The sequence below is a fragment of the Sarcophilus harrisii genome, chromosome 2, assembly GCF_902635505.1.
Source record: "Sarcophilus harrisii chromosome 2, mSarHar1.11, whole genome shotgun sequence".
NCBI lineage: Eukaryota > Metazoa > Chordata > Mammalia > Dasyuromorphia > Dasyuridae > Sarcophilus > Sarcophilus harrisii.
Window position 1 is genome coordinate 311,935,732 of NC_045427.1, and position 25,346 is coordinate 311,961,077.

The following is a 25,346-nucleotide window of genomic DNA, read 5'->3' on the forward strand; positions in this document are numbered from 1 at the left end:
TCTACACTAAATTAGACTTTTTATATTTGAATTTTATTGATGTAATTATGTTAAGAGGTTAGATTTTAAATTACAAGCAGAGGTACTATAATGCAATGGAAAAAATATTAATGTTAGCCTTTTCAGCTCTAAAGATATATTGCTTTAGATAAATCACCTAACTTCTCTGGGCCTTAACTTTCCTTATTATAGAAGAGCTGGATTAGGTGTTTTTTAAATTGTTGAAGTAACCTGAAGTGAAAAAAAAAATACAATTGTGATTTTCTTTGTACTGTTAGAAAGAAGATAATTGATAAAATTTCTTTTGAAAGTAAAACTCTCCATATTTTCTGTTTTTACAGATGGACCAGACGCCCCCAACCTACATGCTTGCTAATTTAACCCTCTTACATTCTGAACAGCTTCTGCAGGGTCTGAACCTTCTTCGTCAACATCATGAGCTCTGTGACATTATTCTTCGAGTTGGTGATGTTAAGATTCATGCTCATAAAGTGGTGCTTGCCAGCATCAGCCCTTATTTCAAAGCCATGTTCACTGGAAACCTTTCTGAAAAAGAGAATAATGAAGTTGAGTTTCAGTGCATTGATGAAGCTGCACTTCAGGCCATAGTGGAGTATGCCTATACGGGGACTGTGTTTATTTCCCAGGACACGGTAGAGTCACTCCTGCCAGCAGCAAATCTACTCCAAATAAAACTTGTGCTGAAAGAATGTTGTGCATTTCTTGAAAGTCAACTTGATCCTGGAAATTGCATTGGAATTTCTCGTTTTGCAGAGACATATGGCTGTCATGACCTCTATTTGGCAGCTAATAAGTATATTTGCCAAAATTTTGAAGATGTTTGTCAAACTGAAGAATTTTTTGAGCTCACACATGCAGATTTAGATGAAATTATTTCAAATGACTGTCTTAATGTTGTTACTGAAGAGACTGTTTTTTATGCACTAGAATCTTGGATCAAGTATGATGTACAAGAACGTCAGAAATACTTAGCACAGCTGCTTCATTGTGTTAGATTGCCATTGTTGAGCGTTAAGTTTCTTACTAGGTTATATGAAGCAAACCATCTTATTCGTGATGATCACACATGTAAACATCTATTGAATGAAGCTCTAAAATATCATTTTATGCCTGAACATAGACTTTCCCATCAAACTGTCTTGATGACACGACCCCGCTGTGCTCCAAAAGTACTTTGTGCAGTAGGAGGAAAAGCTGGACTATTTGCTTGTTTGGAAAGGTAAGCAGAAGTGATTTAAGTGATTGACAGAAAATAAAATACAAAATTTATTTTATACTTTCCTTTGTGTAGAGAGAGAGTGTGTGTGTGTGTGTGTATAAAGCAAAATGAAGTGACTTTGTTTTTATAATTAGGATTTAACTTTTTCTTTCAGATATTAATGTTTGAAACTTTTGCTTTTTCTTTCTAATAAGCTTATTCTTTATTTAGTAAAAGTCAACAGAAGATTTAAAATATGTTGGAACTTACATTCTCAAATACTGAGATGGTTTTCTTATTCTTATATAGAATTCCTATTTACTCATTTCTTTTATTCTTTATCCCCTTCATTTTCATCCTGTTTTTAAAATTTTGCTTAGATTTTCCTCTGCTCTGTTCTTTATTCTCCTTTCTCTTCTTATTTGCCTTTCTGACTTAACATTTCATTTTACAGTAATAGAGAAAAATTGAAGCCCAGAAAATTCAAGCATATAGTAATTCTCAGATGCAGAAACAATTTAGGTCACATACTGGTTCCCTCTTTAATCTGAGAAATAAGCTGTGCCCCAGTTTATTCCTATAACTCTTGGTTAGATAAATAGAAGATTTCTTGTTCCCCTAAACTTCTTGTTCCCCCTTCTTCACTACCAATACCACCACCAAGTCTCTGTACAAAGGGACAAGGACAAGTCTTTGGGCTTTGAATATACAGTAGAAAACATCAGGAGGGAGTTATGACTATTCTTACTTACACAGATATTGCTCAGTATGAAGCCCCGTCTGATAGTACATGATCTTCTTGCATGAACTTCTTTGGTTAGTTTTCTTGAGCTGTAATCTACAGTTTTTCTTTTAGAAATAACAACTGACCTGGAAAATAAATTGGGGAGAGATATAAGAATCAATGAACATTGACCAAAAAAAAAAAAAAAAAGCCTAAACAACATATTTCAAGAAATCTTAAAACTGCCAAGATGTCTTAGAACCAGAGGTCAGGATGGAAATAGAAATAATCTACTTCTTAGAATAGAAATGATCTATTTCTTTAAAGAAACCTTCAAATGAAAATTCCTAGGAACATCATAGTCAAAATCCAGAATTTCAGTGTCAAAGCAAAAAGACTTAGGCAGTCAGAAAGAAAAAATACAGGTACAAAGAAGACACAGTCAGAATCACATGTGAATTAGCTGCCTCCACTATCAAGAATCAGGACATTTACAATATGATATTTCGGTACATAGGCTTGTAGCCAAGAATTACCTGGAAAAACTGAATATAATCTTTTTTTTTTTTTTTTTTTGGCTGAGGCTACTGGGGTTAAGTGACTTGCCCAGGGTCACACAGCCAGGAAATGTTTGGTGTTTGAGGCCAAATTTGAACTCAGGTTCTCCTGAGTTCTCCGTTGTGCCACCTAGCTTCCCCAAAACTGAATATAATCTTGAGGGAAAAATGCATTTTTAAAGAAAAAGAGAACTTTCAAGCATTCCTGATGAAAAGACTAGAGCTTCATAATAACTTTGAGTAGAACTTCAAATAAAGGAGTTGAGAGAAACACAAAAAGGCAAATATAAATGAAGTTATAAAAAAACTTAAACAAAGATAAACTTATTTTATAATATGGGAAGATGATACATATGTCCCCTCTGAATCTTCTCAGGGGCCATAGAAGGAATCCAACTAGAAAACTCTGGGATTGTTCTGTTATATATTATTTAATTTTTAAAAAAGAATTGAAAAGGGCAGCTAGGTGGCGCAATGGATAGAGCACCAGCCCTGAAGTCAGGAGACCTCAGACATTTAACACTTTTAGCTGTGTGACTCTCTGGGCAAGTAAATCACTTAACCCCAGTGAAAAGAGAAGAAAGTGGAATACATTGAGAGAGGGAGTGAGGGAGAAAGCAGCACAGGTAAGGGTAGAAATTATCTCACATAATCATATGTACAAAAATATATCTGTACAGCAAGATGGAGCTGGGAAGTGAGAGCAGCTGACACTAGAAGCTCATTGTTCTTGAATTGACCCAAAGAGAGAGCAATGTACACATATACACACCCGCTCACAGAATTGGATAAAGAAATACATTTCATTCAAGGAAGGAAAGGGAAGAAGGGGGAATTTGAGGAAAGTTAGATTAAGAGGGAAGTTAGTCATAACCAAAACAAACATTTAAATAAGATGTAAAGGGCAGCTAGGTGGCACAGTGGATAGAGGACCAGCCCTGAAGTCAGGAGGGACCTGAGTTCAAATGTCGTCTCAGTCTCTGGCTGTGTGACCCTGAGCTTAACCCCAATTGCCTCAGCAAAATAAAATAAACCTCAGCCTCGATCAGCCATGTGAGACTTCTTGGCAGAAATACATCCACGAAATCTGGATTTTTAGCCTAAAAAGTTATGTTTATATTCTGCCTTTTCTTCAGTGCCCTAAAAGCCCAAAGTGAGGACTTATTATTTATATATATATATATATATATATCTTTTTGAGGTGACATAGAATTGGGATTGAATGAGGTGCCCATAAATTGGTCAATAGCTGAACAAGTTATGTTATATAATTGGGATGAAATATAATTTTGCTGTAAAGACACAGCTCTTTTCAACAGTGAAGTGATTCAGGCCAGATCCAGTTGTCTTGTGATGAGAAGAGTCATCATCTGCACCTGCACCCAGAGAGAGGACTGTGGAGGCTGAGTGTGGATCACAACATAATATTTTCACTTTCGTTGTTGTTGTTGTTTGCTTACATTTTGTTTTCTTTCTCACTTTTTTGCTTTTTGGTCTGATTTTTCTTGTGTAGCATGATAATTGTGGAAATATATATAGAAGAATTGGAGATGTTTAACACATATTGGATTACCTGCTGTCTAGGGGAAAGAGGGTGGGGGGGAGGAGAGGGGAAAAAATTTGGAACACAAGGTTTGGCAAGGTTAAAAATTATGTATATTTTTTGAAAATAAAAAGCTTTAATAAAAAAACTGACACAATATAAAAAGAATTATTTTGCTGTAAAAAATGAAGGGGATTGTGAAGGAAGATTTATATGAACTTATATGAAGCAAAGTGAAATAAACACAATGTCATTATACAATGACAATAATATAATAAAAGCAAGGATAATCAACATAATGACCAATCATGATTTCAGAGGATCTAAGATGAAACATGCTGCCTACTTCCTGAGAGTTAGAGACATGTATTGTGTTAGACATTGCATGTAGAAATTGGTTTTACTTCACTATATATGGTTGTAATGGTTTTCTTACAAGGCAAGAAACAATCTTTGCTCTCAAAGATGTCGGTCTCATGGTTGAAACAATACTTAAACAACTAGGTAAAAGTAAGAAAAATTCAAGGTTAGGAATAATCTTGGGAGCAAGACACTAAAATTAAAAAGGGCACGGAAAGGCTTCCTTTAGCAGGTAGGCCTTTAGCTGAGACTTGAAGGAAGCCAGGGAAGGGAAGTGGAGTTGAAGAGGAAGAGTCTTAGACATGGAAAACAGCTATTGAAAAGAGAGTTGGGAGTTGGAGTACCTAATAGGAGGAACAGTAAAGAAATCATTGTTACTGGCTCACAGACTACATGGAGAGGAGTAAAGTGAAGAGAGACTGGAAGAGTAGGAATGGGCCTGGTTATAAAGAGCTTTAAAAACCAGAGGTTTTATATGTGGTTTTAAAGTAATAGCGAGCCATTGGAGTTTTTTCAGTTGGAGTTAAGATGGTTAAATCTGTTCTTTATGATGATCAGTTTCATAGCTGAGTGAAGGATGATTTGGATTGGAGTGGAAGAGGACTTGAGGCAAAAATACCAACCAGCAGGCTATTATAAATGTCCAGGCATGAGATGATAAGAACTTGAACCAAGGGAATGACAGTGTTGGAGGAAAGAAGGATGCATATTTAAGAGATGTTACAAAGGTACAATTGCAAGCATATAACAGTTTATTTTATTTATTTTGAAATGCATGGTTGCTGCTATGCTACCTAGTGCATTCTGAACCAGATTAAAATGTTGTTGGGAAATATTTTGTAAAATTAAATAAAAATACAATAAAACAAATGACACTAATTTGTGAGGGTTTTTCTTTTATTTTTTAAGTTTTTTAATTTTCAAAAGATATGCATGACTTATTTTTCAACATTAAGCCTTGCAAAACCTTGTTTCAGTTTTTCTCCCCCTTCCTCTACCCCTCCCCTAGATAAGTAATCATATGACTGTCAAACATGGTAAAAATTTATGTTAAATCCCATATATGCATACATATTTATACAATTATCTTGCTGCACCAGAAAAGTCAAATCAAAAAGAAAAAATAATAAGATAATAAGATGCAAGTAAACAAGAACAAAAAAAGAGTGGGAGTGCTATGTTGTGATTTACCCTCAGTTCCCACAGTTCTATTTCTGGGTATAGATGGTTTCTTTATCACAAGATCATTGGAAATGGTCTGAATCATCTCATTGTTGAAAAGAGCCACGTCATCAGAATTGATCACTGTAAAATTTTGTTGCAGTGTACAATAATCTCCTGGTCCTACTTAGCATCAGAACAATAATATTCCGTAGCATTCATATACCATAACTTATTCAGCCATTCTCCAGTTGATGGGCATCCAGTCAGTTTCCAGTTTCTTCCCACTACAAAAAGGGCTGCCACAAATATCTTTGCACATGTGGGTCTCTTTCCCTCTTTTAAGATCTCTTTGGGATATAAGCCCAGTAACAACACTGGTGGATCAAAGGGTGCGCACAGTTTGATAACATTTTGAGCATAGCTCCAAGTTGCTCTTCAGAATAGTTGGATCCATTCACAGTTCTACCAACAATGTATCAAGTGTCCCAGTTTTCCCACAGCCCCTCCAACATTTATCATTTTCTTTTCCTGTCATCTTAGCCAATCTGAGAGGTATATACTTTCCTGATCAATAGTGATTTAGAGCATCTTTTCATATGACTAAAAATGGTTTCATTTTCTTTATCTGAAAATTGTCTGTTCATATCTTTTGACTATTTCTATAACATATTTAATATGGGTATGGAAATCTATCTTACTCTATAGGGAAGTAGAAGAGGAAAGGGATACAGTAAGAGGGGAGGTTGATAGAAGAGACCTTATTAGGAAGGGGTGGGCAGTAATAAGACACTTTTTGAGGAGAGTTAAGGTGAAGAGAAAATAAAATAAATGGGGGAAATAGTAATAGTATTGGGGGAAATAATTTTGAAGCAGGTTTCTCTGATGAAGACCTTATTTCTCAAATGGGAACTAAGTCAAATTTACTTTAAAAAAAAAAAAAGCCATTCCCCAATTAATAAATGATCAAAAGAGTTGACCTGTGAGCAAAAGGCTATAAAATTATGCATATCCTTTGACTTAACAATATCACTACTAGGCGTGAATCCCAAAACAGATTTAAGGAAAAAGAAAAATCCTCTTTTTCTTTTTGATCCTTTTCCTCAAAGGACCAATGTTTACAAAAATCTTTTTAGCAGCTCTTAGGGCAAAAAATTGGAAACTGAGGTGATGCCCATCAGTTGGGGAATGGCTGAATAAATTGAGGTGTGTAATTATAATGGAATATTATTGTTCTATGGGAAATGATGAGCAGGATATTCTCAGAAAAGCCTGAAAATCTTACATGAACTCAAGTAAAATGAAATGTACTGTGTACAAAGTAGTAGCAATACTGTAGAGATGATTAGCTGTGTATCAGTGTGCTATTTTCAGCAATAGAACTACTTCTACTACTAATTCTTCTACTTGAAGAACTTAGGATGAAAAATGCATTCAGGGAAAGAAGTGATATGAATACAGTTTAAAGTGTGCCCTTTTTTAAACTTTATTTTTCTTCAATTTTTGCTGGGGGTGGGGAGGCTGAGGGGAAGGAGATCTGTGATTTCTTTCACAACATGACTTTAATGGGAATGTTTTGCATAATTTCACATATGCTTTCTTAAAAGGGGGTGGGAGTCAAGAGGAGAGAATCTGGAACTAAAGTTTTTAAAACATGTAAAAATTGTATTACATGTACCTGGAGAAAAAAATTTAAATATTAAGAAAAAATGAAGACACATTCTTTAAAAAAAAAAAAAAAAAAAAAGCAGTGGAGGAGAGAAATATCTCTGAGGAGTATAACTCCTGGCAGCAGAGAGGAGTGGCTGCTATAGAAGAACAATTTTTTTTTGAGAAGGAATTACTAAATTTGTTATTCCTTTCCATCTGTGTCAAAGTTTAGGGTTGAGATTTCTTAGTCGAAGAGGCGCACATAGCAAGGAGCCTGACACAGCTAGACCTAGGTTGAATTTGTGGCAGGAGATAGCTCTGAGGAATATATTAAGAAGAGGCCAATCCTGACCAACTAGGAGCCTTACAGAACTATCCACCAAAGATGCTGCACATAGGAGGACATTATGAAGGAAAGGATACTGGAACCTTGAAATATCAGATGGGTGAATCATCTTGTTCATATGTGTTCCCTGAGTTTGTCGGATATCACTGAAAGTAATTCAGTAAACACTTACGCCGTTTGCTTTTGTGTCCAAAAATATCCTGTGTCTGAGCCAGATGATGTGACTGTATTAAGGACACTTAAATACTGCTTCCCCATCTCCTTATTTATCTTGGATATTGAATTTTTGTTAGCCATTTTTGTTATCATTTCCACTACAAAAGTCATCTTTCCCCCTCCTCCCCCCCCCCAGGCAATTGGAGTTAAATGACTTGCCTAGAGTCACAAAGCTAGGAAGTATTAAGTGTGTAAGGCTAAATTTGAACTCAGGTCCTTCCGATTTCAGGGCTGGTGCTCTATCCACTGCGCCACCTAGCTGCCTCAATCATCTTCCCTTTAAGAAAACACATGAGCAAAATGAAAATTGAGCAGCTCTGCCTCATATTTTTGTTCCATCACTAAACAGCTGTCTTCTCCTTTCTTTGATCCTTTTTTTTTCTCATTTAGCTTAAAAAAAATCCCATCAAAACTTTGTTGTTGTTCCCAATTTCCCTTATCAATCTCAACTCATTCTAAGATTTCGTAGTTTTGACACTATTTTAAATTACCACATGACACTCATATGCAGACTGTTACTATGCCTTAGTGCCATTTTCTACACTTTTAAAAATCTCTGTTGGTTTGATGAATTCCCTTTCTAGATTCCATTTTTCTTCATCAGAATATTTCTTTGGGATTTATTTTATAGAATTTTGTTCCTAAATTTCTCTCAACTACCCCTTCTAAGCTGACTTCCCTTGTAGCATGAGGATTCTCTGAACTCCAAATCTAACACGCATGCCAGATTATGTCCTTATTCTCTGTAGTTGAGAGTGTTACCTTTTCCCCAGGATTCCTATCATTTGCACACCAGAAAGGATTTTTTAACCTCTTGATGAGAATCAGATCCAGAATAGAATTTTCTCACTTTTTAAAGAATAAAATCATCACTTAAGCAAGTCAAGAAGTTATTGTTTGCTCAGCTTTTGAAAGAGAAAATTCCAGCAAGTGTCTGGATAATTGAAGTTCCTAATCACTACTGTATTATGCCTCTGCCCAGATTTGTGACATTTCTCAAACTCCTCTTCTGTTTCTTCTTTCTGTCCAGATGGTCCAGATGTCCAGAGGTGCACTCTTGATGATTATATGGGGTGTTCAGGAAGACTAGCACCTCTACTATGAGGGCTTGCCAAGCTCTTTTCAGGGATGCTCAGCCACTTTTGGTGTCCACCCAATTCTCACTTGTGGCTCCAAGAAGTTGTAGCATATTCAGCAGCCACACTTTAGCAAACTATATCAGCAGGTGGGCTAAATGAGGTTGAGGGTAACTGATAGGCCTCAAACTTGTTGGTGAATTAGGGAGATGTCTACTTCAAGCATGTGAAGACTTTGCCCTAGTAGAATGGATGAATGATAACAATTTGTTCCGATGGCCACAAAGGCAGCTTAAGCTTGGTCAGACATCAAAAACATCAAGGTCATCCACTGCATCCTTGGCCATCCCCAGCTATCTTGATGTTTTTCCTACTGTTGGACTTCAGTGACTCAAGAAGAGAGAGTAAAGCTCATCATTTTATGTAACTCTGCCTCACTGTAGTCCAATTGACACACAAGTCAGGATATCACCTATGATGTCTGTAATTTGTCCTCTTTGAAAACAAGGACAGAGCAACAGCCCTGAAGTCAGGTGGACCCGAGTTCAAATTTGTCCTCAGACACTTAACACTTTCTCGCTGTGTGACCCTGGGCAAGTCATTTAACCCCAGTTGCCTCACCAGAAACCAAAACAAAACAAAGAAAAAACAATGTTATACTCTGAACTGCTTCTGCATATGTTAACCTTCACCAAAAATCTGCCTCTCATGCTTTCCCCCTTCTCAATTCCTTGATTTTCTCATATAATTATTCTTTTTTTCTGAATAACTTTTTATTTTGAGATTTATAAGTATGAAGAAATATACATATTTTCATGCTAGAATAGAAAGTTTTATATGAAATTGCATTAAACTACAAATTTTTTAAAGTACATAGTAAACTTAGTTTCAAAACTGTCGTATTTGTATTTCTTGAGTGTCCTTCAGTTTTCTCTTTCTATTAATATTTTAAATCCTTCAGTGATGATTTTTTTTCATCATTATTGTTGTTCAGTCATTCATTCATATCTGATTTTTTGTGACCCACTAGAACATATCACACTACTATTGCTCATGGGATTTTCTTGGCAAAAATATTGGAGTGATTTGCAATTTGCTTTTCCAGTGGATTAAGGCAAACAGATTAATTAATTTGTCCAGGTTCACACAACTAGAAAGTATCTGAGGACAGATTTGCATTCAAGTCTTCCTTACTCCCAGCCCAGCACTCTACCTACTGAGCCATCTTGTTGTCTGAGCATCATTATTAGCTATTTTACTTTATTAGCTGAATTGTTGTATATAAAAACATCAGATGTATTTTATACTTTGGTTGCACTAATTGTACTGATTATTCATTCAACCTTTGAAGTACAACCATCTTTCTTTCTGCTTTGAATTGTGTGTGACATAAACAGCCAGAAAGCATTTATTAAGGATGTATTGTGTTTGAAGCACAAGGCTATTGCTGGAGACAGAAAGATAAAAATGAAAATTTCTGCCCTCAAAAAACATATTCTATCAGGAGATAAAACATATATATATATATATATGAATATGTATATGTAAATATAAACATATGATGTGTATATAATAGTCGTGAGAAGTTTTATCATAGAGGGAATCAGAAAAGGCTTATTGTAGAAGATAGTGCTTTAAATAGGGACTCTTTAAGAAACCAAAGAGAAGACAGAATACATTTGAGGGGGACATAGGAAATAATCTATGCATGAACTACTGAATCTGAGTTTTGGACATTTACTTTCTTGGTTTATGTAACTGATTATTTTCTTCTTCTTCAGTGTTGAGATGTACTTCCCTCAGAATGACTCCTGGATTGGTTTGGCATCCCTTAATACTCCTCGCTATGAATTCGGAATATGTGTTTTAGATCAGAAAGTATATGTTGTAGGAGGCATTGCAACTCATATGAGGCAAGGCATCAATTTCAGAAAACATGAAAATTCAGTGGAATGCTGGGATCCTGATACAAATACCTGGACATCTCTTGAGAGAATGAATGAGAGCCGAAGTACCCTTGGAGTAGTTGTACTAGCAGGAGAACTTTATGCCTTGGGTGGTTATGATGGACAGTCTTATTTACAGTCTGTAGAGAAATATATTCCCAAAGTTAAGGAATGGCAACCCGTAGCACCAATGTCTAAAACTAGAAGTTGTTTTGCTGCTGCTGTATTGGATGGAATGATATATGCCCTTGGTGGCTATGGTCCTGCTCATATGAACAGGTATTTATTTATTTTATATATTCATACATTATTTTTGAATGAATATATATATAATTTCTCTTAAAGCATGTGTGTATACACATGTGTACACACATACATACATACATACACACACACACATTTAACTGTGGGAAAGATGGCAAGGCCCAGGAGTTCATAGGAAATGTCAGGTGTTTACCTTGCAGGGTAGAGTGTGAAGGGAAGTGGTAGTAAATCTTATGTGGATTCACTTCTTAAGTTTAGGTAACTGAAAATTAGATATAAACCAGAAAGCTGTAGTTTCAGATTATAGATTGCATAAGGAGATATATATATATATATATATGAAATTTCTTTTCAAATTAATAAATAATAGAAAAACTAAGTTACAGAAAGCTTACATTTTATGTATGCTGTTTTTAATCTTTTAGAATTGTTGCATCTAAAATACTGAAATATAAATAAATGGGACTTTTCTATATTCGAAGATATTCAGTAAACATTTATTTAAATACCTACCATATATCAGGCACTTTAGTAGGTGTTAAGGCAAAAATAAAACAATATTTGTTCTCTAAGAACTTCACAGTATTTTGTTCAGAAAGACCATATAGTATATGGTTTGTGTTATAATGAATTAATCCAGGTTGCTAAATATTACATTGAAATGTGTTTATAGATTTATCTTAACTATCAGCAGGGTGTTGGTTTTTACTTTTGAAATGCATGAATAAGGAGAAGTGTGATCTGTTTGATGAAGCTGAATTTGAAGAAGTGTCTACAATGGAAACATTTTCAGAACCATCCCAATGGAATGGCAGTTTTTTAGACAATCTCTACCCCTTGTAGTTTATCTAAAGTACATTGTAATGGCAGGCAATCTGTTTGGGCCCTAAATATGCAACATCATGCTTTGAAAAACTGTTGCCAAGGAATTTATGAAAGTGAGTATAGTATATATCACAAATTATAAAAATAACTTTAAAAAAATGCAATTTACCATTGTCATTTGAGTAGTCTTGGCTTATGTTTTTTTGGTGTCCAGTATACATATTTTACCATCTAGTCTAATAATGAAATTCAGGATGACTTCCAGAAATTTTCTAATTCTTGCGGCTATGCCAAAGATAGATCTGGACTAGAAATACAATAAGAAATTCTTTGACTAATGGAGGTCATTTTCTGATTCAGAACATCTCAAAGGTTTTTCTTTAGGAAAGATCCTAGGAAAGTCTAGATTGATTTGGACATTTATGTAAAGCAACTTTTAAGTCCCAATGTTAACCTACATTTAACTTACAACTTAACCCTCATATACTTATGGATCTCCTAAATTTTAGAAATTATCCTAATTCTAGAATGGGACATTTTTTTTTAGTGTCCATAGTCTCACATGTGTATCCCTCAACTCTGATTTAGACTTTTGTGGTAATTCTAAGCTCTCCAAAGGCATCCTTGGCTTTAGTATTTAAAAATTAGGGCAGTGAATTAATTGTAATTAATTGAATTTGGGGCACAACAAATTAACATGGCTGAAATAATATTCCTCTTTTACTCCTTTATCAGAACTCCATTGTGGTTATATCTCAAATATAAGTTTTTTAGAATAGTGCTAGTCCATAGCTACTAGATTAATTTTCATTCTGCTCTCTTAATGGCCAAAATCCAAAGTTCATTGTTCAGCATATTGTCTTTCTAGTTTTCAGTTTTTGCCTAATTTTTTGAATGTGTAACTTATTTCAGTGTACAATCTGTTTTCTTTCATTTTCCTTGTTTGTTATTCTGAAATCTACACCTGTAATATGCTTTTGCATGTTATGAATGGTATAAAATGTATGGAAACTAATGCTCTTTTTTTTTTTTTTTTTTTTTTTTTTTTTTTTGTAAATGTCTGCAGTGTGGAACGTTATGATCCAAGTAAAGACTCTTGGGAAATGGTTGCATCGATGGCAGATAAAAGGATTAACTTTGGTGTTGGTGTTATGCTAGGCTTCCTTTTTGTAGTGGGTGGACATAATGGTGTTTCCCATTTATCAAGTATTGAAAGATATGATCCCCATCAAAACCAATGGACTTTGTGTAGACCAATGAAGGAACCCAGGACAGGTAATATTACTTACTTAAACACATACAATGTACGTCACTATGGAAGCTTTTCTTTTGGTACCTACTTAGATTATAAGTGTATAATTTTTCTTAAAACACACATATATACATACACACATGATAGAGTGTGGTGTAGTGTGGTGTATTGAAAAGTGCCCTTAAAATCAGAAAACTACTGTATGTTTGACTTTGGGCAATTCACTTCTTTGGGCCTTTCTTTTTACTAAACTCGAGAAAATGAAAAAATTGAACTAAATGATACTTTAGGGTTTCTTCTACATCTAATATTTTGTAATTTGTATAACTTACCATTTTTGAACGTTTAAATCATACTCATGTAAACTTGAAAGTATTTCTTCCTATAGTGTTCTGGTCCAGAAAAGGATGAATTTGAGGATCTTTGGAAGAACCAAATTGTCCTCTATGTCCAAATAAAATATCAGTATCTTAAATATTTAAATTGTCAATATATCTTATTTTAAGCATATTAAAGTAGTAAATTATTAAGTGGAAATATACTGTTTGAGGTTTTATCACAAATAGTTTTTTTATAAAATTAATTCTGAAGAAAGCCATAGTTTAAAAGAACAAATGAAGATAATAAAATTTCATCATATATAAATACACATAATTGTGCATATATGTACATAATCACCAAAGTGTTAAAGCAACTTTAGGAAACATTTTTAATAAACTGAAAAATAAGAGGGTTTTATATTATTATACTTTATTTATTTCCCTTGTTTATTACCTATTTTTCACAGGAGTTGGTGCTGCAGTAATTGATAACTATCTTTATGTGGTTGGTGGTCACTCAGGATCATCCTATTTGAACACTGTACAGAAATATGACCCTATTGAAAACACATGGCTGGATTCTGCCGGCATGATGTACTGTCGTTGTAATTTTGGATTAACTGCACTTTGAGAAGTGTGAACCCATGGACACAATGTGATGGTGAATCTTGCACTGCATGAAAAGATGCCCAGTTTTCCAAGACCCAGAAGCTGCATACTTTTCTTTTTTTACTCAGAGTGGCATGAAGACTTATTTAAAATTGTATTGGGTATTTTAAATTGATAAGTAGCTTTGATTACTCTTTACATATGAGCAGATTTAAAAAAAAAAGAAAAGAAAAAGAAAGAAAGCCCTCTTGCCAATTCAGCGGAGCACTTTTGCCTGAGACTGGCTTGGTACATAGTAGCTTGCCGTAGGTTTATAGGCATACGTGTGAGGAGAGTCTATATTTTTAATTTTTTTCCTTCTCTCTTTCTCCATGCAGTTTCCTGAAATAGTATAGGAGGTGCTTGAGTATTGTGTGGATGCATTATTTGTTGATAATTCTTAGATATGTCTTCATGGTAGATTGGAACCCATTGTTTCATTTTTTTTGTTAAACAAAATTAAAACAAAATTAACTCAAAGCCTGCCATTTTTCAGTAATTTAAGGTTTGTAAATAACAATTACTGTAGTAGGTTGGCTATACTTCCTGCTAATTGGGTGTAGGGCTGGGGTTAATTGGCAAATATTCATTGATATATTTATAAGGCAAATACCTTTAGCCATCATGTTTTTTTGGGGCCATTTTTTAAAAATAACAATTTTTATGCCATTTTTATGTGAACAGGTTAATGCTAGATTGGTTTTTGTTATCCAATTAGCCTGTATTTTTTTTTTTTTTTTTTTTTTACTTCAAGAGAAGCATAAATGGATTGGGACTTAGTCGTATGATTTGTTTGATGTTTCTTTAACAGCTCAGCAGATTTCACAGACCACTTCAGTGTAAGTATTTGAAAGAGGTATAAGTACTCCAGCCCAAGTAGATTTTTTTCATATATTTGTAATAATTTTATTTTTTAAGAATGTCTATTTGGTTTTTCAAAGTGTTGAGATATTAAAATGGTGCTAACCGTAGGTTCTATGACAAGGCTATTACCAATGTTCTTAAGGTAGTTCAGTATGTGTAATGCATGACATTTCAAATTGTATTTTTTGTTTTTATTTTTTTTTTTGCTTGACTCATTTGTGCCTATGAGAGATGTTAGTAACAATACTAATGTATACAATATTTTGTTACTTAAAAAAAAAATCTAAATAGGTAGTCTTATGGGTTTTTTTTTTTATGGTTTCTGAATAGTGATTCAACCATTTTTTTCTTATAATCCTTGCCCTTTAAAATGGAAATAAATTATAACAAGTAAAAAGCAGCAGGCAATTCTATATTACTGTACACATGTCCTATAAAAGTGAATATTTAATATTATTGGAAAAAAAACTGGAACTCTAATATGTTTACTTTAGTAAATTTGATTTTACTTTCGTTGTTAACTTAAAATCATCATTGTTTGCTATAGCCAGATAAAAACTTAATTGAAACAAGCAACTGGATTCATTCTAGTGTTTTTTATTAAATGTTTGTTAGTCTTAAGTAAGGAATCACATTTAAGTTGCATTTATTATGATGTTGGTACTTATATTACCAAATTTGGTACTATAATCACTTGCTCCTTTTCTCCTTGTCAAATTAATTTCTCATCTTCTCATTCCTTTTTGTTATTCTTGAAGCCAATGTATATTTTTTACCTCAAAAACTCATCACTTATTACATTCTTAAGTGCCATAATGTTCTAAACAATTGTTAAGCCATTTGTAATTATATTACATATAGATGAATTTTTAGTATGTATATAATACATTACATTCTTTGAAAAACTAATCGCAACTAAGCAATCTGCAGTTTTTCTTGTTCTTCCATAAACTTCCAGATGTGGGTGTGAATATATATCATAAAACATAGCATCATGTTTTACTGTTATTTGCACAAACTTTAAAATCTTGCAAGTGATTTTCCCTTGGCTAATTTAGAATATAACAGGAGCTACAAATAATAAAATTGACAGGCTAGATATTTTCTGCATTGCTTATTTGAATGATCTAATGATATATAGCAATAATAGTTCTTGATCATTAATTTTATTAATTCTGATGATTGAAAAAAAATATACCAATTGTGATGGGCACATTTAATAAAAAGCAATTTTAAATAGTTTCCTTTTGGTTTTAAGTTCAATTTACTTTTTTTTTTCCTAGCCAAGTAGTTAAATATACCATGTTAGAAAGAACTTGATTTTTTAAATGATTAATTCATTTTTCTTAGTTTCATTAGAAGATGGAGGGGTTTAAAGGAGGTTGTAAAATATAGACCAACCTTTGTAATCAACCTTATTATTTAATAGTTTTATTTATGTACTACCCCATCTCCCAAAAGAATTAACTGATTTAGCATATCAAATGAAAGATGTTTTATTGATTACATTTTTTTGAAATACAACTAGAGATTATCCTTTAAAAATACATGTGTCTTCTGCATTAATTCAGAATGGGAAAATAACCCTCTAAACATCTGTTTAAATTGCCGAAGGACTGTAGCATTTTATGTATCCTGGGCCTCTATGCATACTGCAGACAAGTTCTAAATTATCCATGTAATTAATGAGTATCCAAATTGTTGGCGTGGTTTGGATAAGCTGAAAACATGTAAGAAATAGTATCATTCAAAGGCTGAATTTAATATCTTTAGTCCTTTAAACCTTATTTTTCTTATGTTAGAGATAGTGAGTACCCAATTTACCTAAACTTATTTGAACAGTAACAATAAAGATTGGAATTTTTAAAATTAAATGCTGAGCTAAAAATGAGATAAAAAAAGTAGGAAAGGATTTATCCATTTTGAACACTGAAATCAATGGTGTAAAAGCTCATAAAGTCAGATGTAAATTGTTTCTTTTAATACTAAACAAATTGTGTTTTATACACCAGACCTTTAAGTCTCTTTTCAATGTCTTTTGGATATGGTGATAGAATTTAAGTAATTTTTAGTATATCACAGTGGATTGTTGCATAGTGAAACTTCAATTTGTTCTTGCTTATAATTTTTTGTAAACCTAAATAATCTCATATAATATGAAATGGCATTAAACTGATGCTTGGAAATGATATGAGATGTTAAAACAAAGTTATTTAGCTAAGTAAATGTGATGGTAGTACCTTTCTTTACTCCAGCATCTTAAAATGGTCATGCAATCTAATGGCCAAATTAGATAGAATACCACCATAAATAAATCTTTAATGCTTAGCCTAAATGGTATAAGTGTTAAAAACTTATAGTTAACAAAAATATGGATTTTTTAGGATACCTGGAACAGATAGTTTAATCCTAAAAGAAAAGATAAAAGTACCTTAATGAAAATAATTAAAACAATAAAATTGTGATGGCCTATGAGTTTGGGCTAACATGGTTAGGGAAGAAATAACATGTACCTACAGTACCATTTTTATTTTCTGTTTTTGGTTTTGAAATGCTGTTGTTGTCTAGTTCACCCAAGTGCTCATTTTTAGGAAAACCAGATGAGTTCAATAAATTTTCTGTGACTTCTATTAATCTGTGTTCTGTCTGAAAATTAAGATATTCAAATAAGTTGTCAATGTTGAATTAGCATCCAGTTCTAATTCTTAACCACTCCATTTTTTGTTGTTGTTGATGTTGTTGTTGTTGTAAAAGCACTTTAATTAAATAAATATGGTTATTCTGTGGCTGAAGATACATTAAAATTTCACTAAAAGCATATTGATTCCTCATTAAGATATAGCATTCTTGTAATGAGTGAGAGATTCAATAGGTTTACAAATTTTCTGACTGGTATGATTTTAGAAAAAAAATTAAAATCCAGTTTACATTTTACATCTCTGCAGGAGAAAAATCATGTTAAACATGTCTTTTTTATTGCAGGTAATTTATTGTAACTTTTGTCAGGTTAATATTTGTAAACTCCATTCATTGTTTAAAACACTAAGCAAAAAGTTCCAAGTTTGCCTTAAATTTCTAGTGAAGTTAAATTAAAGAACTGGATGATTATGCCTATATTTTTGCCTTACAAGTTGTGCTGTATTTTAACCCAAAATGACTTTAATTTTTACAGGATTCTAAAAACTTTGTAGATATAGAGTACTAATACTTTTAAGTTATAAGAAGATTGATGTGGCTGTGGATCAGATTGTTTAAATGTATTATGTATTTCACCTCTGTGTATGTATCTTGATAGCAACAGGGTTTTATTTCATTTTGGTTTACAAAATAAAGTGGCAATTTACTTTCTGTTATAAAAGAATTGATGAACATTCTTTTGGTTTTGGTTCACCATTCTTAAAGTACTTTGTGTGTGCTGTTGTCTTAATAATAATGTAATGATTACTGTTGCATTTCATTTAATGTATTTAAAATAAATCCAAAAAGCACGTTTATATCTTTGATTGACAAATGGTGAGAGAACAGCTTTTGTACTGCTTATTTTGTGTGTAATATGCAATCAACACTGAGACATTTATGGAGTGAAAATCGGGTAACATGGCTTTCAATATCAATTCTATCATTAGTTTGCTGTGCTAGTAAACCATTTATTCCCTGGGCTTTCATTTAATCTTCTGTTAAAAATAAAAGATTGAGTGGGTGACAAAAAAGCCCTTCCCACTCCTCACATTTTTTGAATCTAGATTTGAAGATTATACAGGTACTTTTTTTTCTTAGTGCCTAGGCAGTGCTCAGTATATAGGAGAATCCTAATAAATGACTGTTGGTTCATTGATTGAATGAGAAACCCCGTTATCTATAAATTTCATTTTAGTTACTATATTTTGATTTGAATATCATAATCTCCCAAATACTGAAAGCAATTTTTCTAAACTCTATTCTACTTGACATTGCTTTTATTTTTACTTCTAAAATTATTTGGTAAAACAAAACACGATTTTTAAAAATGTTAACTTATATACATATCAAAATTGTGCAGTTTTTTTTTAAGATATAGCAATTGAAATATGCTCTGATAATTAATGACAAAAGAAGCGTAAACATGGGAGAGGTATGCCAGATTCTCCTAATTGCAGATGACAGTTGTGATGTTCTCTTATGGTATACTGGAAAACTACTGGGTTTGGATCTTTGTTCAGATATTAATCTATTTCATACTACTTATTAGAAGGGTGCCTCACTTTACCCTTTTTGAACATTGACTTCCTCATCTATAAAATGAGGGAGTTGTACCATATATCTTCTGTGATCTCTTTCAGCTTCACCTATATAACCTTATAAAAGTGAGGTCTAATTTGTTACACAAATATTCAAATTATCTAATAGCTATTGTTAATCAATTAGGGAATATTTTTTCAAGGCCACTTGTTATAAAAGTACTTTAATAAGTATGGTTATTCTGTGACTATATGAGAACTATAAAGTTGTAAGCTGATTATTTGCCATCAAGAAGCTGGGAGCTATGATACACATTAAGATATATATATAGTTATATAAAATAGTGTATATATAGTAATAGTTATATATAGTAGTTAAAAAGTACCTCCTTTCCCTCCGCCCCCCCCCACAGGAATTAAATATAGATAGTAAATATTAAAGTTTTCAGGGGACGGAAAGATCATTTTCAAGAGAAGTAGATTGAGGAAAGATCTAAGTAGAGGTTTAAGCTGTGCTTTAGTTTTAATGTCTATTCCTTGAGTAATGGGCAGGTTTTAGCCAAATAGGAAGAAGAAAATCAGGTCAGAGTGAACAGAGTAAATAAAGAAGTGGACAAGTGCAAATGTAAGTTCAGAATGGAGGTGAAAGTTGTGCACAAGTACAGCACTGTCATTTTGTCATTAACAGTGCATCTGGAATACATTCCTTTTTAATCCTCCATTGGGTGTTTATTCAGTTTATCACCATTAAAATCCCTTCTTGTCTATCCTCCTACCTTCCTTGACTTCACAGGCAAGACAAGGTTTCTGTTGAGGATGAGGGATAGGCAGTACAGATAATTGTTCTGGATCTTAAGGCTCAGTGCTTTCAGCACCTGAAATTTCATCTATGGAACTCCTAGCTTATTTATGGGAACTAGAGAAATATGGAAGTTTGGTTGCTTGAGTTCCCTTGAACTATGAATTCAAGGAATTCCTGGAGGCCTTGGAACAATTTCCTACTTCTAAGTTATCTTGATCACTTTAGCTGCCCCCTGAAATGCTAACCAGGTGGAAAGAAAAATGTAAAGATCACTGACTCTGGAGTTGCAGGACCTGGGTTCAAATTCCACCTGTTTAAGACCTGTGAGATTTTGAACAAATCATTTAACTTTCTCTGATCATGAGTTTCCTCATCTATGAAGTGAAGGAGTTGGACTACATGACTTTTGAGGTCTATTATAGATCTATGAACAATTCTTCCTCTTCCTAAATGCTATCCCTGTAAGAAAGAATAGAGCAAGCTCCTTTTATTCCCTCTTCACCCTAAATGCCAGAACCCTCCAAACATCTAAGAAGCACATCAGATTGAGTCCTGATCAGGAAATCAAAGAAAAAATCACAATCATTTTTCCCAGGTAGTAAAATAGAGTGATCTATGGACTCTGGGGATAGGATCTGACCAGAAGCAGACTGCATAGAGCATTCCAGGTTAAGATTGACAGTACCAGGACCTCCTCTGGAGATTCCAGATTTAATATAAAATTAAAGTTAAGCAAAATACAGAAAATAATAGCTCTACTACTCACTACCCATTTATGATCTGTAGATCCAGAGTAGAATGAGGAAGGGAACCTCTTGGGGATGGCATGTCCAGAGTGAAGAATAATCACAGGTAGTCCTAGTACCATGTAAAAAAAAGCAAATTCAGAAGCAGACAGCTGTGTGGCTGTAGACCCCAGGAATGGTTTGAGTTCTAGCTTCTGGCCTAGGCTGAAGCTTGCAGAAGAACACAGTCCAAAACAGAACCTCCTAGTGGACTGAGTCCAGCAGCATTTCCATTGTTGCTCAAAACCCAGGTCAGCAAGTCCTCAAGTTGAGCTGTCCCTGAAATTCTGGAATAATACAACACTCAAATCAGCATCAGGATCACTCCAGATATTTCTTCCATTCCTTTATGCAAGGGGACCTGGCCCTAACATAAAATCTAAAGTTAGGAAGCAGATTGGAAGGGAGGGGGAAGGGGGAAAGGAGGTGGTCTTATAGTGATAGAGATCCCCAGGGACACAAATCCAGAAGAAAATACCTCTAAACCATCTAAAAGCACAACTTGAGCATAAATCAACTAGAATTCCTGAGAGAGATGAAGCAGGAGTTAAAAAGGTTTTTTTTTTTTTAATATACCTTTAAAAATGAAATGGGAATGATATTGGAGGAAAATGCTAAAAGAAATGAGAAATATGTAAGAATGGAAAAGGAAATTGACAGCTTGGCATGAGAGATGTAAAACATTTTTCAAATAAACTGAAAATTTGAGTGGAACAAACAAGTCAGTAACTATAATACAATAAACATTAAAATCAAAAGGCAAATTATATATATATATGTATATTTAACTTAATAGCATTTTATTTTTCCAAATACATATAGATTTCAACATTCACCTTTGCAAAACCTTGTTTTCCAAATTCTTCTCCCTCCCCTCTTTCCCAGAACAGTAAACAATCTGATATGGGTCAAATATGTGCAATTCCATTTCCATACTCATCATGCTGTGCCAAAAAATATAATCACTGAACTACCTGAAATGAAAGTCGTGACCAAAAAAAGAACATTTTTCAGGAAATCTCAAAACTTCCTAAATCTCTTAAAATCAGTGGACAAATTGGAAATAGAACCCCTCCCCTCCCCCCATCACCTTCTGAAAGAAACTGGAAAGGACATAATAGTCAAAATCCAGAGCTTTTACATCAAAGGGGGGAAAACTGCCGTAATCAAAAAACATACTAAATGCCTACTTGGATCTGAACAGGTGAAAAGCAAGAAAAATACATGCATAGAGTTGGGCACAGAAATACATTAAACAATAGAGAAGTAGGGAAAGGTTGAGAATTAAAAGGACATTTATTTCTTCCATTTGACCTTCATTTTGAAGAGTGCCAGTGACATCCAAGTTTTACACACGAATGGGACTTGAGTGAGGCCCAGTTGGTCAGCCTCCCTCCTTCCCGAGCAAGGGGGACAGAAGTCAGTGGCTGACCACGCGCTAAGCGTCCGTCACGCCTGCCTCAGGTGGCTGCTGGGACAAACTGTCTTCTGAGCGCACCCGTCACTCAGGGATGGCGTCTGAAGCCTCCCAGGGGTTCCCAACGTGGTTCCGCGCAGGCGCCGAGGGGAGGGTGTCACCTGGGGTGACCGCCGCGCAGGCGCCGAGGGGGGGGGTCACCTGGGAGTGACCGCCGCGCAGGCGCCTAGGGGGGGGTCACCTGGGGGGTGACCGCCGCGCAGGCGCCGAGGGGGGGAGTCACCTGGGGGGTGACCGCCGCGCAGGCGCCGAGGGGGGGGAGGGTCACCTGGGAGTGACCGCCGCGCAGGCGCCGAGGGGGGGGGTCACCTGGGGGGTGACCGCCGCGCAGGCGCCGAGGGGGGGGGTCGCCTGGGGGTGACCGCCGCACACGCGCTAGCGGCGGGAGAATGGTCACGGGGCCGACTCCGGGAGGGAAGAGGCAGCCCGGGAAGGCTCCTCTGCACGCGCCCAGGCCCGAGGCGCCATCCTCCCCCTAGCCGGTGCGTCGGCCGTGAAGTTCTCGGAGTCTGGGAAGGCGAGTGGCCCTGTCTGTGGCCAAGGAGACTTTGGGAGGAACATGTAAGGGTGCATCGCGGCGAGGAGACGAGACGCGGGAAGTCCTCTCCCGTTAATATAAAACTGGCGCCAACTTCTCTAAGAAGCCGCGTTTGATTTCCCAAACTCTCGTATGTGTGTTTGTTCACCTGATGCTGGGTAGATACCTTTAAAAGTACTCGCTGTTGCCCATCACGATATAAACTCGTCGCACTGGTGTTTTTTCCTCCAGCGCAATGCTTGGCTTACGGAAGGTCCTTAACAGAAAATGCTTCATTTACCGGTGGAGAAGAGCGCCGCAGCAATGTAGGTGGAAATAAAGGCCTCAGCTAAAGGATGCTTTGTGAAGAAGGAGATGTTGCGGCATTTAGCGACTGACTAGACGGACAGGGTGAGAGAGAATAAGGATAATGCTAGGTTTCAAAGCTGGAAGATGGTGGCTATCAGCAAGAGCTCACTTCTAAAGGATATGGACAGACAATTCTCAGATGAAGAAATGGAAACTATTTCTAGTCATATGAAAAGATGCTCCAAGTCATTATTAATCAGAGAAATGCAAATTAAGACAACTCTAAGATACCACTACACACCTGTCAGATTGGCTAAGATGACAGGAAAAAATAATGATGATTGTTGGAGGGGATGCGGGAAAACTGGGACATTGATGCATTGTTGGTGGAGTTGTGAACGAATCCAACCATTTGAGAGTAGTTTGGAACTATGCTCAAAAAGTTATCAAACTGTGCATACCCTTTGATCCAGCAGTGTTACTACTGGGATTATATCCCAAAGAGATTATAAAGAAGGAAAGGGACCTGTATGTGACGAATGTTTGTGGCAGCCCTTTTGTAGTGGCTAGAAACTGAAACTGAATGGATGTCCATCAGTTAGATGCTGAATAAATTGGGTATATGAAAATTATGGAATATTACTGTTCTTAAAAGTGACCAACAGGATGATTTCAGAAAGGCCTGGAGAACTTACACAAACTGATGCTGGTAAATGAGCGGACCAGGAGATCAATACTTCAACAACTAAAGATGATGACCAGTTCTGATGGACCTGGCCATCCTCAGCAATGAGAGCAACCAAATCATTTTTTTTTTCTTTTTTTCTTTTTTTTTATTTAATAGCCTTTTATTTACAGGATATAAATGGGAACTTTACAGCATTAACAATTAACCTCTTGTTCCAATTTTTACCTCTTCCCCCCTCCCCTAAAGGAGGATGACCAGAATGTTAAAATTATTAAAAATAACTTAGATCATAATAAGCATAAAACGTTATTTTCACAAAAGAATCAGATTGAATTATTGACAATTTTGTGAAGGAAACAAAATAGGTGGCAAAATAAGGGATTGGGGAATTAATTGGTTTTAGTCATCCCAGAGCTTTTTCGGGATAGCTAAAAAAATATTTTAATGGAGCAGTAATGAACTGTGCTATCCCAGAAAGAACTCTGGGAGTGAAAAACCAAAGCCCAACCCATATTTTCCCATATTTTTTTTCCTTCACAGGCTAAGTTATTTCAAGTCTGATTCTTTTGTCAGCAAATAATTTTGTTGTATCAGGTTTTAAAAATATATTTAACTTGGTATCCTCCATCAGGTGGGGTGGGGAACAAAGGGGTTTAATGCAAATTACCCTTAAAAAAAAATAAAACAAAAAAAAAACTCCTCTGATACACTGACTACTGGTAAGCCATTAAATCTCTCATAGGGGACAGCCTCAAATTTTAAATTACAAACAAGATACTTGTCTACAATGGTGGAGGGAAAGTTTCACCAATATCACCCGTCCTGTCCCTATCTCAATTCAAAAAATATGTAATGGTATTAAATTTAAAAAAATTAGTGATATTAAAAATTGTCCATTTTACGTTCACATACAAAAGATATTTTAAACAAAGGACAGAATCATTAATGACACTGTTCTATATAGTGTTCTACAAAAATGTTGATTGATTATAGCTATATCTGCCTCAATATATAGGTCTTGAAATCTGGGGTTTTTCTTTCATTGTTCCAGTCTTAAAAAGAGGGAGTGGGAAGGATGAAGAGAAAGGGGAAAACTCGTTTAGAAGAAAAATGGCTTCAACTGGGGAAAGTTTTAAATATTTAAAGAAGTTTTTAGAAATTAGAATCCTAAATGCTTCCATATTACTACAAAATGTATTTTTTTAAAAAATAAAGACTAATTGTTAACCAACAAGAAAAAGTGACATATAAAAGCAGGAAAATTATTTTCCTTTCTTCCCCTTGAATACTGGGCACATGTTCTTTAAGAAAAAAAATTTTTTTATATAACAATTTGTCTTAGGAATACTTGCTTTCTTTTTTTTCTTTTTTTTTTTTTTCTTTTTTATTTAATAGCCTTTTATTTACAGGATATATGCATGGGTAACTTTACAGCATTAACAATTGCCAAACCTCTTGTTCCAATTTTTCACCTCTTACCCCCCCCCCCCCCCCCCCTAAATGGCAGGATGACCAGTAGATGTTAAATATATTAAAATATAAATTAGATACACAATAAGTATACATGACCAAAACGTTAT

At 34.8% G+C, this 25,346-nt stretch overlaps 2 protein-coding genes across 3 annotated transcripts in view; one reads left to right on the forward strand and one right to left on the reverse strand.

The window, feature by feature from the left end:
• KLHL28 (kelch like family member 28) overlaps window positions 1-16,196 on the forward strand; it is a 38,183-nt gene extending 21,987 nt beyond the window's left edge. For both annotated transcript variants that reach the window (XM_003756302.4, XM_023502576.2), the window contains 4 exons: window positions 342-1,240; window positions 10,634-11,077; window positions 12,954-13,162; window positions 13,927-16,196. In XM_003756302.4, coding sequence (XP_003756350.1) covers window positions 342-1,240; window positions 10,634-11,077; window positions 12,954-13,162; window positions 13,927-14,090 — 1,716 coding nt within the window. In that variant the 3' untranslated portion in view covers window positions 14,091-16,196. The remainder of the gene's footprint in view (window positions 1-341; window positions 1,241-10,633; window positions 11,078-12,953; window positions 13,163-13,926) is intronic.
• The window catches only part of C2H14orf28 (chromosome 2 C14orf28 homolog), a 56,249-nt gene continuing 31,312 nt past the window's right edge, over window positions 410-25,346 (reverse strand). The window contains exons 5-6 of the mRNA XM_031952621.1: window positions 1,972-2,089; window positions 410-546 (exon numbers count right to left, since the gene is read on the reverse strand). Coding sequence (XP_031808481.1) covers window positions 532-546; window positions 1,972-2,089 — 133 coding nt within the window. The 3' untranslated portion in view covers window positions 410-531. The remainder of the gene's footprint in view (window positions 547-1,971; window positions 2,090-25,346) is intronic.